The sequence below is a fragment of the Nicotiana sylvestris genome, chromosome 11 (genome assembly GCF_000393655.2).
Source record: "Nicotiana sylvestris chromosome 11, ASM39365v2, whole genome shotgun sequence".
Lineage (NCBI taxonomy): Eukaryota > Viridiplantae > Streptophyta > Magnoliopsida > Solanales > Solanaceae > Nicotiana > Nicotiana sylvestris.
The window spans coordinates 37,870,691-37,887,856 of NC_091067.1; the positions used below are offsets into that span (position 1 = coordinate 37,870,691).

Below are 17,166 nucleotides of genomic sequence, written 5' to 3' on the forward strand. Positions count from 1 at the left end.
GACAAAATCCGATCTAAGGGAAAAAGAGTGCAATGCATGCTTTAAAACCTAAGGTCTTCGTGTAAAAAGGGTGTCTTCTAGACCATGTTCCTTTGATAGCTTCGATCGAAAATCTGTAATAAGTTAGTGTAAAACTCAAATAGTCAAAAGGACAAAGTCATACCTTAGCAGTAGTATCGTTTGAGTAGTGATACGTTCCAAGTGTTTGGCAGTTGTTCACCTTCCATTGTGCTATGTTTGTAAGATCCCTTACCAACAACTCCGAGGACTTGGTACGGTCCTTCCTAATTTTGGCCCAGTTTTCCTTTATTTGGGTCTCGAGTATTGAGAATGACTTTCCGTAGGACTAAGTCCCTGATTCCAAAGTGCCGAAGGTTGGTCCTTCTATTATAGTATCTTTCGATCCTTTGCTTCTGCATGACCATCCGATCAAGCATTGCTTCTCGCTTTTCATCTATTAACTCGAGGTTAGTATTCATGGCCTCGTGATTTGTCTCCTTCGATGCATGTTGAAACCTGAAGCTGGGTTTTCCGACCTTGATAGGGATGAGGGACTCAGAGCCATATACTAGAGAAAACAGAGTGTCCCCCATGCTAGTCTTCGATGTTGTACAATATGCCCAAAGGACCTCGGGTAGAACTTCCCTCCATTTCCCCTTTGCATCGTCAAACCGTTTCTTCAGGTTGTGAATGATAGTTTTGTTTGTTGACTCGGCTTTCCCATTTCTAGTTGGGTTGTATGATGTTGACAAAATCCTCTTTATTTTGTGTGCCTCGAGGAACTCCGTCACCTTGCCGCCGATGAATTGTTTTCCATTGTCACATACAATCTCGGCGAGTATCCCGAATCGACATATGATGTGGTCCCAGATAACTTCAATAACTTCTTTTTCTCGGACCTTCTCGAAGGCTTGTGCTTCCACCCACTTAGAAAAATAATCAGTCATAAACAAAATGTATTTAGCCTTACTTGGGGCCGTTGGTAGAGGGCCAACTATATCCATTTCTCGTTTCATGAAAGGCCATAGGGATATGACCAAATAGAGTTGTTCCCCATGTTAATGGATCATTGGTGCAAATTGTTGACACTTATCACATTTTTTGACAAATTTCTTAGTATCTTTTTCCGTGCTATCCCAGTGGTAACCTGCCCTGATAATTTTGCGGACCAAAGATTTGGCACCGGAATGGTTCCCATAAGTGCCTTCGTGGATTTCTCATAGAACATAATCGGTGTCTCCTGGACCTAAGCATACCGCCTATGGTCCATCGAATGTTCTTCGGTACAATGTTCCATCTTCATCTAATGCAAACCTAGCAACCTTGGCTCGTAGGGCCCTTGATTCTTTGTAGTCCGATGGGAGTTTTCCACTCTTCAAATAGTCGATATACTTATTCCTCCAGTCCCATGTTAAACTAGTTGAATTTATCTCGGCATGAAACTCTTCGACCACAGACCTTGATAATTGGACGACAGTCCCCGGGAAAATGTCATCTTCTTCGACCGAGGATCCCAGATTAGCAAGTGCGTCAGCCTTGCTACTTTGTTCTTGAGGCACATGATCCAGAGTCCACTCCTTGAAATGGTGCAAAGTTATCTGTAGCTTGTCCAAGTACTTTTGCATTCTATCCTCTCGAACCTCGAAACTTTTGTTCACTTGGTTTACCACAAATAGAGAATCACATTTGGCCTCGATGACTTCTGCTCCTAAGCTTTTAGCTAGCTCAAAACATGAAATCATGGTCTTATACTCGACCTTATTGTTAGTTAATCTTGGAGTTTTGATAGATTTCCTAATGGCATCACCCGTGGGTGGCTTCAAGACAATGGAAAGCCCAGACCCCTTTACATTTGAGGCACCATCTGTGAAAAGGGTCCATAGCCACGATATTGTACCTGAGCTTAGCAGTTCTTTTTCCACTTCGGGTACGAGGGTCGGCATAAAATTGGCCATGAAGTCAGATAGGATTTGAGACTTGATGGCCGTTCGGGGTTGATATTCGATATCGTACACGCTAAGTCCAATGGCCCATTTGGCAGCCCGATAGCTCGGGCTTATTCAAAACTTTTCGAAGGGATAAATGGTTAATACACATATGGGATGACATTGAAAATATGGCTTTAACTTTCTTGATGCGCTGATTAATGCAAGTGCTAATTTTTATAAGTGAGGATATCTAGTTTCAGCATCTCCCAGAGTTAGACTTACATAATAAATAGGGAATTGCGTACTTTTCTCTTCTCGGACTATTACGCCACTTACTGCTATCTCGGATACTGCCAAATATTGGTAGAGTTTTTCATCTACCTTCAGGTTGTGAAGCAAAGGCGGGCTCAATAGATATCACTTTAGTTCTTCTAAGGCTTGATGACATTCCGGGGTCCATGCAAAATCCTTTTTCTTTTTGAGCAAGGAAAAGAACCGGTAACTCCGATTCGACGACCTCGAAATGAATCGACCCAAGGCAGTTATTTGCCTTGTTAGCCTTTGCACGACCTTTACACTATCCACGATCGTGATATCCTAGATAGCCTTAATCTTACTGGGATTGATTTTTATACCCTGATTTGACACCACGAAGCCGAGGAACTTATCCGAGCCGACTCCGAAGGAACATTTCTTCGGGTTGAGCTTCATATTGTATTTTCTCAAGATTTTGAATCTTTCTTGAAAATGAGTCAAATGGTCCTCTGCGCGCAGTGACTTAACCAACATATCATCAATGTAAACTTCCATTGTTTTACCTATTTGTTCTTCAAACATTTTGTTAACTAGGCGTTGGTATGTAGATCTTGCATTTTTTTAGCCCGAAGGGCATTACTTTGTAAAAATAAGTCCCAAATTTAGTAATAACCGAAGTCTTTTCCAGGTCCTCCGGGTTCATCTGAATCTAAATGTACCCGAAATAGGCATCGAGAAAAGTTAGGATCTCGTGGCCGACCATGACATCGATCATATAATCGATGTTGGGCAGTGGGAAAGAATCCTTTGGACATGTTTTGTCGAAGTCCTTATAGTCTATACACATTCTAAGTTTGTTTCCTTTTTTAGGAACTACAACTACATTGGCTAAACACTCGGGGTACTTTACCTCCCATATAGATCCTATTTTAAGAATTTTGGTTTCCTCGTCCTTTATGAAAACATGTTTTACCTCAGATTGAGGCCTCCTTTTTTGCTTCATTGGTCTGAACCTGGGATAGGTGCTAAGCTGATGCGTGGTGATTCCCGCTGGAATACCTATTATATCTAAGGGGACCAAGCAAAACAATCCATATTATCAATAAGAAATTAAATGAGTTTTTTCCTGAGTTTGGGGTTCAATCCCGTTCCCAGGTATACCTTTTTCTCGGGCATATATTTGATCAAAATGACCTGATCCAGCTCCTCGATAGTTGATTTGGTTGCATTGGATTCTTTGGGAACGACAAAGGTTCGAGGAGTAAGGAAATCCTCATCTTCGTCTTCGATTACCTGTTGCTCCGATTCCATCGAGGCTGGAGGCCGTGATAGCTATTTGGCTACATGTTTACCCCTGGTGCTTGATTTCCCTGAGGTCAAAGGCTCTGGTATCAACACTACTTCCTCGATCGCAAGCATCTCCTTTACAACATGTTGCTCTCTGTAGATTGTTTTCACCCCTTCATATGTTGGGAACTTCATCATCTAATGAGAAGTTGAAGGTACTACCCTCATGTTGTATATCCATGGTCTCCTGAGGAGCGTGTTGTACCTCATGTCACCTTCGATGCATGGAACTTTGTATCTTGTATGGTCCCGGCTACGTTTACTGGTAGGATAATCTCTCCCTTTGTTGTTTCGCTTGCCATGTTGAAGTCATTTAGGACCCGGGATGCAGGTACAATCTGATCTTGTAGGTTGAGTTGTTCTACGACCCTCGATCTGATTATATTTGCAGAGCTACCTGGATCCACTAAAACACTTTTAACTTGAATTTTATTTAAAAGGATAGAGATTACCAGTGCATCGTTGTGACGCTGAGATATGCCCTCTGCTTCCTCGTCACAGAATGATAAGACGTACTCGGGCATATAGCTTTGAGTCCATTTTTCTCTGGTGATTGATACTTTGGTGCATTTGAATATAGGTCGTTGAGGGACATTGGCTCCGCCAATGATCAGGTGGATTACATGCTTTGGTTCTTCTTGTTCATTTTTCCTTGCATCTCTCTCCCTGAAGTGATTCTTAGCCCGATCACTTAGGAATTCTCGAAGGTAGCCCTCGTTGAACAAACGATCCACTTCTTCCCTTAGCTGTCTGCAATCTTCTGTTCGATGACCATGTGTGCCATGATACTTGCACATCAAGTTCGGGTTTCTTTGAGAAGGATCAGTTTGTATAAGCCTGGGCCACTTGGTATCTTTGATTCTCCCAATAGTTGAGACAATCCCCGACGCATCTATGCTAAAGTTGCATTCTGATAATCGAGGAAACTCTGCAGGGTCGGTATGTTTATCGAACCCGCTCTTATTCATGTGTCCCCGAGAACTTTGACCTCGATCGTTTCTCCGATCACTCTGAGGAGAGTTACGGCTCGGGCCGCTATTTCTTCGATCGACATATGGCTGATACCTTTCTTTGTTGAATCTCGATTCTTGGTCTGTGTCCCTCGGGGGCTTGGTTGCGAATCTATTAGGATGAACTGAACCCGAGGGGGCTCCCAACTGGTCATCCTCGACCCTGATTTTTGACTGGTAACGATTGTGCACATCCGACCATGTCACAACTGGATATTCGATCAAGTTCTGCTTTAGTTTTCGAGATGCAATTGAGCTCCTTTCATTCAAACCCTGCATGAAAGCTTGTACTGCCCAGTCATTCGAGACCGGTGATAACTCCATTCACTCCATTTGGAACCTAGATACGAATTCCCTTAACATCTCGTCGTTCCTTTGCTTTATCTTGAAAACGTCCGATTTTCTCGCGGCTACCTTTATAGCCCGAGCATGTGCTTTCACGAAGGCGTCTGCTAACATAGCAAATGAATCAATAGAGTTAGGAGCTATGTTGTGATACCAAATCATAGCTCCTTTTGATAGTGTTTCCCCAAACATTTTAAACAAAACTGACTCGATTTCATCGTCATTCAAGTCATTTTCTTTGATCCCACAAGTGTATGAAGTAATATGCTCGTTAGGGTCGGTTGTCCCATTATATTTGGGTATATAGGGAATGCGAAACTTCTTGGGAATAAGCATCGGAGCCGCACTCGGGTGAAATTATTTTTGTATGAACCTTTTGGCATCTAAACCTTTCAAGACCGGAGGTGCCCTCAGTATCTGATCAACACGGAAGTTGTAAGTCTCCACCTTTTTGTCATTGTCTTCAATTTTCTTTTCTCTAGACTTGATTCTCTTGGTAAGCTCCTCGAGCATTCTCATAATTGTGGGGTCAGTCCCCGAGCCACTTTCATCGGGCCTTTCTAGCGTTAGTTTAGTACGCCGAGTGTTTACTAGTTCTGTGATGACCTTGCCAATCGTCTCATGACTTACCACTCTGTTTTCCCCTATTTTAGCTTCTTTACGTTCGTTATCCGGGTTTTATGTGATCGGGTTGATTAGTTTGAGTTCGGAGAGGATTTGGTAAGAAATGAGACACTTAGTCTCTTTTAAGAAGGCTTAAGTTGGAAAAGTCAACTGGATGTTGACTTATGTGTTATAAGGCTCGGAAGTGAGTTTCGATGGTTCGATTAGCATTGGGAGGTGAGTTTTGACTTAGGATCGCGATTGGAATGAGTTTTGGAGTTGTAGAGAAGATTTAGGCTTAAATTGGCAAAGTTGATATTTTGGCGATTCCAGTTGATAGGCGAGATTTTGATATAGGGGTCGGATGAGATTCCGAGAGTGACAGTAGCTTCATTGTATCATTTGGGATATGTGTGCAAAAGATTAGGTCATTCGAACAAGATTTGATAGACTTTTTGATCGAAAGCATAATTTAAGAGTTCTTGGAGTTCTTAGGCTTGAATCCCCTGTTAAATTAGTGATTTGATGTTGTTGTGAGCGTCCTGAGGTTTTGAACAAGTTTGAACGATGTCATAGGATGTGTTGGTGCAATTGGTTTGGAATTCCAGGAGTTCCGGGATGTTTTAGGCCAAAATCATAGCTATAGCAGGTCCAGAAGAGTTGCAGGCCTCGGAACCCACCCGCGCGGACCGCACAAAAGGAAGTGCGGCCACGATATGTGCTGTGCGGACTGCCCAAAATGAAGTGTGGCCGCGGTGGTGTTGTGCGGGCCGCGGTGGTTTTGTGCATACCGCGGTGGTTCTGTGCGGACCGCGAAGGCTGAGATCTGAGGGGTACTCTATAAATAAGAGGTTTTGGGTTTTCTTTAATATTTTGATCTAGAGAGCTCGGATTTTGGCGATCTTTGAAGATTTTTCAAGAAATTCATGGGGGTAAGTGATTCTAACTCAGATTTGGCTAGAGTTCATGAATCTATCATTGAATTCATCATTTAATTCATGATTTGGGATGGAATTTGGGAAGAAAATTGTGAAACTTTTCAAAAATATAAAATGATGATTTGAAAGACCAAATAGTATTAGAATTGGATAATTTTGGTATGGTTAGACTTGTGAGGGTATGAGGATTCTGAAAATGTAAATTTTACCCGATTCCGAGATGTGGTACCAGAGCTCGGGTTTTGCTAATTTCGGGATTTTTGATATTTTTCGAATGTTTTCGCTTGGGCTTTGTTCCCTTAGCATATTGTGATGTATTTGTTCTGATTTTGGATAGATTCGACGCGCGTGGAGGCCAAATCGAGGGGCAAAGGCGTTGCGAGCTAGAGAATTAGCCGATTCGAGGTGGGTAATGGTTGTAAATGATGTCCTGAGGGTTTGAAACCCCTAATTGCACATCATAGTGCTATATTGAGGTGAGACACGCGCTGGATGATGAGCGTGGGGTCTTTTACTACAGGGGATTGTGACTTGGTCCGTCCCGATTGATGATTTTACCGCGTATTTGACTGAAATTTATTTGTTATCATCACGATTTGAGTTGATTGCCATATTTGGGTTTCGTGCCAACTATTTGAACCCTTCGGGGATTTTTATCACTATTTCCTCACTGCTTTGACTTATTATTTGAACTCAGTCCTGTTGATGTCTACTGTTTTGCAAACTTAGCCACTTTTACTCAGATTTGAAAACTTATATGATATTTCTAAATGATGCTTTGGGCTGAGAACTACTGTTTTACTAATGCCCGAGGGGCTTGTGATGGTTTTCAGACTGAGTGAGGCCGAGGGTCATATATGAGGATATGTTAAGTGATGTGAGGCTGAGTGCCGAGTGATGATACCACGAGGTGGCTTGACATAGTGCTTGGGCCATAAGGGTCCCCTCTGGAATCTGCACCCCCACAGTGAGCGCGAGTACCCATTATGATCTGAGAGTGAGCCCGAGGGACTGATACTGTTCTGAGTGATTGATACTGAGCCCGATGGGCTGATACTATACTGAGAGTGAGCCCGAGGGGCTGATACTGTTCTGAGCGATTGATACTGTACCCGAAGGGCAGATTTCTACTTGTTAATTTACCTGTTAAACTACATGTTTTACTTGTTTTAAAAAGGGATATCATTTGATTTCTTCACTGATTTACTACTTTAAGTGATTTTACTGCTTGATTGTTTTCATACTTTCAGCCATTATTTATAATTATTACTCACTGAGTCGGAGTACTCACATTACTCCCTGCACCATGTGTGCAGATCCAGGTATCGCAGAGTCCGCTCTTGAGTGCTGATTTTCCCAGTCTAGGCAGTGATTCAGAGACTACGAGGTAGCTGTTGGCATTCGCAGCCCCGTGCCTCTCGTATCTTATCATTTTCATATTTTTTGAACTATTGTATCAGATTTAGTGTTCAATAGACTTGTATCCAGATTTCTTAGTTGCTCATGACTTGTGACACCCCAGTTTGGGCTGTGTCGGGATGGTTTCTACTGTTGTTATCGTTAATTCCGCAAATTATGGTTATTATATCATGTTTTAGAACTACTTATGGTATTTAACTATTTAAAAGAGGTGGTCTATTTTGGTCTGGCTGGCCTTGTCTTCATGAGAGGCGCCATCACGACCAGGTTCGGGGAATGGGGTCATGACAAGTTGGTATCAGTGACTAGGTTACATAGGTCTCACGAGTCATAAGCGAGTTTAGTAGAGTCTCGCGGATCGGTACAAAGACATCTGTATTTATCCTTGAGAGGCTGCAGAACCTTTTTAGGAAAATCTTCATATTCTTGAAACTCTTGTTGTGCGAGCTTGTTGGTCCGAGTACTAAACTTTTATTATTCCATTCTCTCACAGATGGTGAGGACACAAGCTACCGGATGAGGTGGAATACCACCAGTGCCACCCACTGAGGCCACCAGAGGTCATGGACGTGGTTGTGGTCGTGGCAGAGGCAGAGCAGCGAGGGAAGCACCTGTAGATCCAACAGCTGCCCTAGCTCCGGATCAGGCTCCAGCTATGGATGCTCCAGCAGCACCAGTTCAGGCACCAGCCATGCCCATCATGATTCCGGGTTTTCAGAAGGCCTTTGCACAAATCTTATCAGTTTGCACTGGCCTGGCTCAGGCAGTTTTAGCCACTACAACAACAGTTACTTCACAAGCCGGGGGAGGCAATCAGACCCCCGCTGCTCGCACACCTGAGCAGGTAGTGTAAGGACTACAGATACCGGGGGCTCCTCCAGCTCAGCCAGTTGCACCGGCACAAGAGTTTGTTGTGCCAGTGCCGGATGATGAGCAACGTCGTCTTGAGAGGTTTGGTAGACTCCAACCTCCGTCATTCATTGGTGCTGAGGGCGAGGATGCCCAGGGTTTTCTTGATAAGTGTCAGCGGATGCTCCGTACAACAGGGATTCTTGAGACTAGTGGTGTGGCATTTACCACCTTTCAGTTTACTGGGGCTTCCTTCACATGGTGGGAGGCGTATGAGAGGCGTAGGCCGGTTGGAGCAGTGCCCCTTACTTGGCATGAGTTCTCCACTCTCTTCTTAGAGAAGTATGTACCACAGTCTCGCAGAGAGGAGCTGCGTAGGCAGTTTGAGTGGTTGCGATAGGGGGATATGACTGTGTCACAGTAGGAGTCGAGGTTTTCTGAGTTGGCTCGTCATGCTATCTGGGTGGTTCCGACAGATCGTGAGAGGATCAGGAGATTTGTTGATGGCCTTAACTACCATCTCCGTATTCTGATGACTAGAGATAGAGTGTTGGGTGCTATGTTCGAGGAGGTGGTTGATATCGCTTGCGAGATTGAGATGGTTCGCCGTCAGTATCAGGAGGAGAGGGAGGCTAAGATGCCTCGAGGATTTGGTGGTTGCAGTGGTGCTCCTTCGAGGGGCCAATTCCAGCATGGTAGAGGTCGTTCCTTCAAGCCTGCTTAGTCAGCCCGCCCAGGTTATCGTGGGACATCTTCGGGTCATGGTTATCATGGTACTCAGCAGGTCCAGTCATCACTTAGTGCCCTTCCAACCCATAGTTCATCTCGTGCCCCGTCAACTCAGGGTTCTTCTATGCCGAGTGCATCAGCTAGTAACTCCGGTGCGAGGGGTTCCCTTCAGTCCCCTTCTCCAGCACCTGGGAGTTGTTTTGAGTGTGGAGAGTTTGGACATGTGTGGAGGCAGTGTCCTCGTCGTATTGCTAGTTCATCTCAGCAGAGGGGTCAGCCCTCGACTTCTGCTCCAGTTACCTCACCACCCGCCCAACCAGCTAGGGGTGTAGGTCAGGTAGCCAAGGGTCTCCCCAGAGGGGGAGGTTGATCAGGGGGCGGTCAGGCCCGTTTCTATGCACTTCCAGGTAGGCCAGATGCTATTGCTTTAGATGCTGTCATTACAAGTATTGTTTCAGTCTGCCACAGAGATGCCTCTATATTATTTGATCCCGGTTCCACCTTTTCTTATGTGTCATCATACTTTGCTCGTTATTTGGATACGCCCTGTGAGTTTCTTGCTTTACCTGTTCATGTATCTACCCCGATGGGCGATACTGTTGTTGTAGACCTTGTGTACCGGTCATGTGTGGTGACTATTGGGGGTTTGGAGACCCGAGTAGATCTATTGCTATTGAGCATAGTGGATTTTGATGTCATTTTGGGTATGGATTGACTATCTCCGTGTCGTGCTATTCTAGACTGTCATGCTAAGATAGTCACGTTGGCTATGCCGGGCGTACCGTGGATCGAGTGGCGTGGTGTGACTGATTATGTTCCTAGTAGAGTGATATCTTTCTTAAAGGCCCAACGTATGGTTGGGAAGGGCTGTCTTTCATATTTAGCATTTGTGAGGGATGTTGGAGCTGTGACTCCTAGTATCGATTCTATCCCAGTTGTGAAGGATTTTCTTGATGTGTTTCCTGTAGACCTATCAGGCATGCCACCAGACAAGGATATTGATTTTGGTATTGACCTAGTGCCGGGCACTCAACCCATTTCTATTTCGCCATATCGTATGGCACCAGCAGAGTTGAAGGAATTGAAAGAACAACTTCAGGAACTCCTAGATAAGGGGTTCATTCGGCCTAGTGTGTCACCTTGGGGTGCACCGGTTTTGTTTGTGAAGAAGAAGGATGACACGATGAGAATGTGCATTGATTATAGGCAATTGAACAAAGTAACAATTAAGAACAAGTATCCTTTGCCTCGCATTGATGATTTATTTGATCAGCTTCAGGGAGCGAGAGTGTTCTACAAGATTGATCTCCATTCCGGTTATGACCAGTTGAAGATCAGGGATTCAGATATTCTTAAGACTGGCTTCAGGACCAGATATGGTCATTATGAGTTCCTTTTGATGTCTTTCGGGCTAACCAATGCCCCAGCAACATTCATGCATTTGATAAACAACGTGTTCCGACCTTATCTGGATTCGTTAGTTATTGTATTCATTGATGATATTCTGGTGTACTCGCGTAGTCAGGAAGAGCTCACGGAGCATTTGAGAGTTGTGTTGTAGAGATTGAGGGAGGAGAAAATTTATGCAAAATTCTCCAAGTGAGAGTTTTGGCTCAGTTTAGTGGCTTTCTTGGGACACGTGGTGTCCAACGAGGGTATTCAGGTTGATCCAAAGAAGATAGAGGCGGTTTAGAGTTGGCCTAGACTGTCCTCAGCCACAGAGATTCGTAGCTTTCTTGGTTTGGTAGGCTATTATCGCCGGTTTATTCAGGGATTTTAGTCTATTGCATCGCCCTTGACCAAGTTGACTCAGAAGAGTGCTCCATTTGTATGGTCGGACGAGTGTGAGGAGAGCTTTCGGAGGCTCAAGACAGCTTTGACCACAACTCTAATATTGGTTTTGCCATTAGCTTCAGGTTCATATACCGTATACTATGATGCTTCGAGAGTTGAGATTGGTTGTGTATTGATGTAGGAGGGTAGAGTTATTACTTATGCTTCTCGTCAGTTGAAGCCCCATGAGAAGAACTACCTTGTTCATGATTTGGAATTGGCCGCCATAGCTCATGCATTGAAGATTTGGAGGCATTACTTGTATGTCGTATCTTGTGAGGTATTCACTAATCATCGTAGTCTTCAACATTTGTTCAAGTAGAAAGATCTTAATTTGAGGCAGCGGAGATGGTTAAAGTTGCTTAAGGATTATGATATCACTATATTGTACCATTCGGGAAAGGCCAATGTGGTGGCCGATGCTTTGAGTCGAAAGGCAGTGAGTATGGGGAGTTTGGCATACATCCCAGTTGGGGAGAGATCTCTTGTAGTTGATGTTCAGGCCTTGGCCAATCAGTTCGTGAGATTGGATATTTCGGAGCCCAGTCGGGTGTTGGCATGTGTAGTTTCTCGGTTTTCCTTATATGATCGCATCAGAGAGCGCCAGTATGATGATCCGCATTTGCTTTTCCTTAAGGACAGAGTTTATCATGATGATGCCAGAGATGTGACCATCGGTCGATGGTGTGTTGAGGATGCATGGCCGGATTTGTGTGCCCAATGTAGATGGGCTTAGAGAGTTGATTCTGGAGGAGGCCCATAGCTCACGGTATTCTATCCATCCGGGTGCCGCGAAGATGTACCAGGATTTGAGGCAGCACTATTGGTGGAGAAGAATGAAGAAAGATATTGTGGGATTTGTAGCTCGGTGTCTCAACTGTCAGCAGGTAAAATATGAGCATCAGAGACCGGGTGGCTTGCTTCAGCAGATGGTTATTCCCGAGTGGAAGTGGGAGAGGATCACTATGGACTTTATAGTTGGACTTCCTCAGATTTTGAAGAAGTTTGATGCTATCTGGGTGATTGTGGATCGGCTGACCTAGTCCGCACACTTCATTTAGCTACCTACTACCTATTCTTTAGAGCGGTTGGCAGGGATTTATATCTGGGAGATTGTTCGGTTGCACAGTGTTCCGGTTTCCATCATCTCAGATAGAGGTACTCAGTTTACTTTGCAGTTTTGGAGAGCCGTGCAGAGAGAGTTGGGTACTCAGGTGGAGTTGAGTACAACATTTCACCCTCAAACGGACGGACAGTCCAAGCGTACGATTCAGATATTGGAGGACATGTTGCATGCTTGTGTTATTGACTTTGGAGGTTCATGGGATGAGTTTCTACCACTTGCAGAGTTTGCTTACAACAACAGCTACCAGTCAAGTATTCAGATGGCTCCGTATGAGGCTTTGTACGGGAGGCAGTGTAGATCTCCAGTTGGTTGGTTCGAGCCCGACGAGGCTAGACTATTAGGGACAGATTTGGTTCAACATGCCTTAGAGAAGGTGAAGGTTATTCGGGAGAGGCTTTGTACAGCGCAGTCGTGTCAGAAGAGTTATACGGACCGAAAAGTTCGAGATGTGTCCTACATGGTCGGTGAGAAGGTCTTGCTGAAGGGTGTTATGAGGTTTGGGAAGAAAGGGAAGTTGATTCCGCGGTTCATTAGGCCTTTTGAGGTGTTTCGGAGGATTTGGGAGGTGGCTTATGAGCTTGCTTTGCCACCCAGCTTGTCGAGTGTGCATCCGGTATTTCATGTTTCTATGCTTCGAAAGTATATTGGGGATCTATCTCATATTTTGGACTTCAGCACAGTTCAGTTGGATGATGATTTGACCTATGATGTGGAGCCAGTATTTATTTTGGGTTGTCAGGTTCGGAAGTTGAGGTCAAAGAATATAGTTTCAGTGAAAGTGCAGTGGAGAGGTCGGCCTATGGAGGAGGCTACCTGGGAGGCCGAGCGGGAGATGCGGAGCAGATATCCTCACCTGTTTGAGGCTTCAGGTATGTTTCTTGACTCGTTCGAGGACGAACGTTTGTTTAAGTTGGGGAGGATATGATGACCAGGCCAGTCATATCATGAGTTACCACTCCATTTTTTCCTATTTTATCTTCTTTATGCTTCGTTATCCGTGTTTTATGTGATCAGGTTGATTTGTTCGAGTTCGGAGAGGATTTGGTAAGAAATGAGACACTTAGTCTTTTTAAGAAGGCTTAAGTTGGAAAAGTCAACCGGATGTTGACTTATGTGTTAGAAGGCTCAGAAGTGAGTTATGATGGTTCGGTTAGCTTCGGGAGGTGATTTGTTACTTAGGAGTGCGATCGGAATGGGCTTTGGAGTTTTAGAGAAGATTTAGGCTTAAATTGGCGAAGTTGATATTTTGGCGGTTCCGGTTGATAGGCAAGATTTTGATATAGGGGTCGGAATGAGATTCCGAGAGTGACAGTAGCTTCGTTGTGTCATTTGGGATATGTGTCCAAAATTTTAGGTCAATCGGACGAGATTTGATAGACTTTTTGATCGAAAGCATAATTTAAGAGTTCTTGGAGTTCTTAGGTTTGAATCCCCTGTTAAATTAGTGATTTGATGTTGTTGTGAGTGTCCCGAGGTTTTGAACAAGTTTGAACGATGTCATGGGATGTGTTGGTACAATTGGTTTGGAATTCCAGGAGTTTCGGGTAAGTACCGGGATGTTTTAGGCCAAAATCATAGCTATAGCAGGTCCAGAAGGGTTGCAGGCCTCGGAACCCACCCGCTCGGACCGCACAAAAGGAAGTGCGGCCACGGTATGTACTGTGAGGACCGCACAAAATAAAGTGCGGTCGCGGTGGTTTTGTGCGGGCCGTGGTGGTTTTGTGCGGACCGCGGTGCTTTTGTGCGGACCGCGGTGGTTCTGTGCGGACCGCGGAGGCTGAGATCTGAGGGGTACTCTATAAATACGAGGTTTTGGGTTTTATTTAATATTTTGAGCTAGAGAGCTCGGATTTTGGCGATTTTTCGAAGGGTTTTCAAGAAATTCATCGGGGTAAATGATTCTAACTCACATTTGGCTAGAGTACATGAATCTATTATTGAATTCATCATTTAATTCATGATTTGGGATGTAATTTGGGAAGACAATTGTGAAACCTTTCAAAAATATAAAATGATGATTTGAAAGACCAAATGGTATCGGAATTGGATAATTTTGGTATGGTTAGACTCGTGAGGGTATGAGGATTCTGAAAATGTAAATTTTACCCGATTCCGAGACGTGGGCCCGGAGCTCGGGTTTTGCTAATTTCGGGATTTTTGATATTTTTCGAATGTTTTCGCTTGGGCTTTGTTCCCTTAGCATATTGTGTCGTATTTGTTTTGATTTGGATAGATTTTACGCGCGTGGAGGCCCATTCGAGGGGCAAAGGCGTCGCGAGCTAGAGAATTAGCCGGTTCGAGGTGAGTAATGGTTGTAAATGATGTCCTAAGGGTTTGAAACCCCGGATTGCACATCGTAGTGCTATATTGAGGTGAGACACGCGCTTGATGATGAGCGTGGGGTCCTTACTACTGGGTATTGTGACTTGGTCCGTCCCAATTGATGATTTTACCGCGTATTTGACTGAAATATATTTGTTATCATCACTATTTGAGTTGATTGCCATATTTGGGCTTCGTGCCAACTATTTGAACCCTTCGGGGATTTTTATCACTATTTCCTCACTGCTTTGACTTATTATTTGAATTTAGTCCTGTTGATGTCTACTGTTTTACAAACTCAGCCACTTTTACTCAGATTTGTAAACTTATATGATATTTCTAAATGATGCTTTGGGCTGAGAACTACTGTTTTACTAATGCCCGAGGGGCTTGTGATGGTTTTCGGACTGAGTGAGGCTGAGGGCCATATATGAGGATATGTTGAGTGATGTGAGGCCGAGTGCCGAGTAATGTGAGGCCGAGTGCCGAGTGATGATGCCACGAGGTGGCTTGATATAGCGCTTGGGCCGTAAGGGGCCCCTCCGGAGTCTGCACACCTATAGTGAGCGCGGGTACCCATTATGATCTGAGAGTGAGCCCGAGGGGCTGATACTATTCTGAGTGATTGATACTGAGCCCGAGGGGCTGATACTGTACTGAGAGTGAGCTGAGAGGCTGCTACTGTTCTGAGCGATTGATACTGTGCCCGAGGGGCGGATTTCTACTTGTTATTTACCTGTTAAACTACCTGTTTTACTTGTTTTAAAAAAGGATATCATTTGATTTCTTCACTGATTTACTGCTTTAAGTGATTTTACTACTTAATATGGAATTGCTTTGTGCCCTTATGTGTTTTCATACTTTCAGCCATTATTTATAATTATTACTCACTGAGTCGGAGTACTCACATTACTCCCTGCACCATGTGTGCAGATTCAGGCATCGCAGAGTCCGCTCCTGAGTGCTGATTCTCCCAGTCCAGGAAGTGATTCGGAGACTACGAGGTAGCTGTTGGCGTTCCAGCCCCGTGCCTCCCTTGTCTTATCATTTTCATGTTTTTAGAACTATTGTATCGGATTTAGTGTTCAGTAGACTTGTATCCGGATTTCTTGCTCATGACTTGTGACACCCCGGTTTGGGATGTGTCGGGATGGTTTCTACTGTTGTTATCGTTAATTCCGCAAATTATGGTTATTATATCATGTTTTATAACTACTTATGGTATTTAACTGTTTAAAAGAGGTGGTCTATTTTGGTCTGGCTTGCCTTGTCTTCACGAGAGGCGCCATCACGACCGGGTTCGGAGAATTGGGTCGTGACAGGTTCGGCTGTATTCGCAGTCTTATTCTGACTCTGAAGTTACGTGATGGCAACTTGCTGAGCTTGCAGCATCTCAAATACCACTTGGAGGCTGATTCCCCCATCTCCCATTTCTTGCGTTCGTTGGCCACCAGACCGGGCTTCTCTCTGTATATTTCCTTCGGGGTCCGCGTCTAGATCTACATTCAAAGCAATGTGCGAACTAACATCAACATGTTTCACATTCGGCACTTCCCCTGGGTTTATCGGTGGTACACCGACCCCTGCATTATTGTTTTCTTCAAATCTTTCGTTGTCATGAATGGGTGCGTTTTGTAAGCTAGACATGTTTCCACCTGAGAATAAAAAAATCTTGACAAGAAAAAGTTAATGAGATTAGTAAAGAAATAATCACTATTATCTTTAGCCCCACGATGGGCGCCAAACTGTTTACCTTGAAAATACGAGTAACAATTAAATTTGATTAGTGGTTTTAAAGATATATGATTTAGTTCAATACCAATTGATAATCAAGAAATGTGAAGTAGAAATGAAAGATAGAAGTAAATCAAACCAAAGTTACTCAGCAGTAGCGATCCCGAGCTTAGTGACCTCGAGGTGGACTTAGAACAATAAGAACAATTAAGCAAGAAAAGTAAGTAAGAACAGTAGAGCTAGAAGATAATTCTGATGAACAGTAGGCAAAAAGTAGAGAGTATATTCTTTTCTTAATGATTAGATGATGTTACAAATGATTGGGGTCCCCTTTATATAATAGGGGAACCTTAAATAAAGAATATTTCTATTTACAGTAAGGAATATTCTTGATACATCTGTCTAACCGCCTAGTACGGAATCGTACAATCCTATTCCGAGATTTGCGCCATGACTTTGGGGACGTGGCAGGAATCTAGCTCATTCTGGTATAAATCCATAACGGTACTATTTCGGGGTCGAGCATACTTGGCCCCGGTATTCCTCGAACTCCTATCTCCGGGCATTGTACTCTGTCTTCGAGCTCAAGTCTGATCAGCCGGTCTCGAACTCGACCTCGCCCGGACTCAGGCCTAGGACGGACCCTCAAGCCTATAAATCGGAGGCATACGATTTTAACCGTATACACACTGCTTGTAAGTTGCCGGCCCTCCTAAATACTGCTCTTA

The 17,166-nt window shown here is 44.1% G+C and overlaps 1 protein-coding gene across 1 annotated transcript; it reads right to left on the reverse strand.

The window, feature by feature from the left end:
• Positions 1-1,259: 1,259 nt before the first annotated feature.
• LOC138880942 (uncharacterized) lies at positions 1,260-3,494 on the reverse strand. The gene is made up of 2 exons (XM_070161128.1): positions 3,345-3,494; positions 1,260-1,844 (listed from the first exon to the last, which is right to left on the reverse strand). Exons 1-2 carry the CDS (start codon positions 3,492-3,494, stop codon positions 1,260-1,262), a joined length of 735 nt encoding a protein of 244 aa, XP_070017229.1.
• Between the last annotated feature and the right edge of the window lie 13,672 nt (positions 3,495-17,166).

Coding starts and splice junctions, on each gene's coding strand:
- LOC138880942 (XM_070161128.1), bottom strand. CDS start 3,494: ATGGAATCGGAGCAACAGGTAATCGAAGACGAAGATGAGGATTTCCTT. Junction 1,845..3,344: donor AATATATGCCCGAGAAAAAG/GTATACCTGGGA, acceptor TCAAATGTAAAG/GGGTCTGGGCTTTCCATTGT.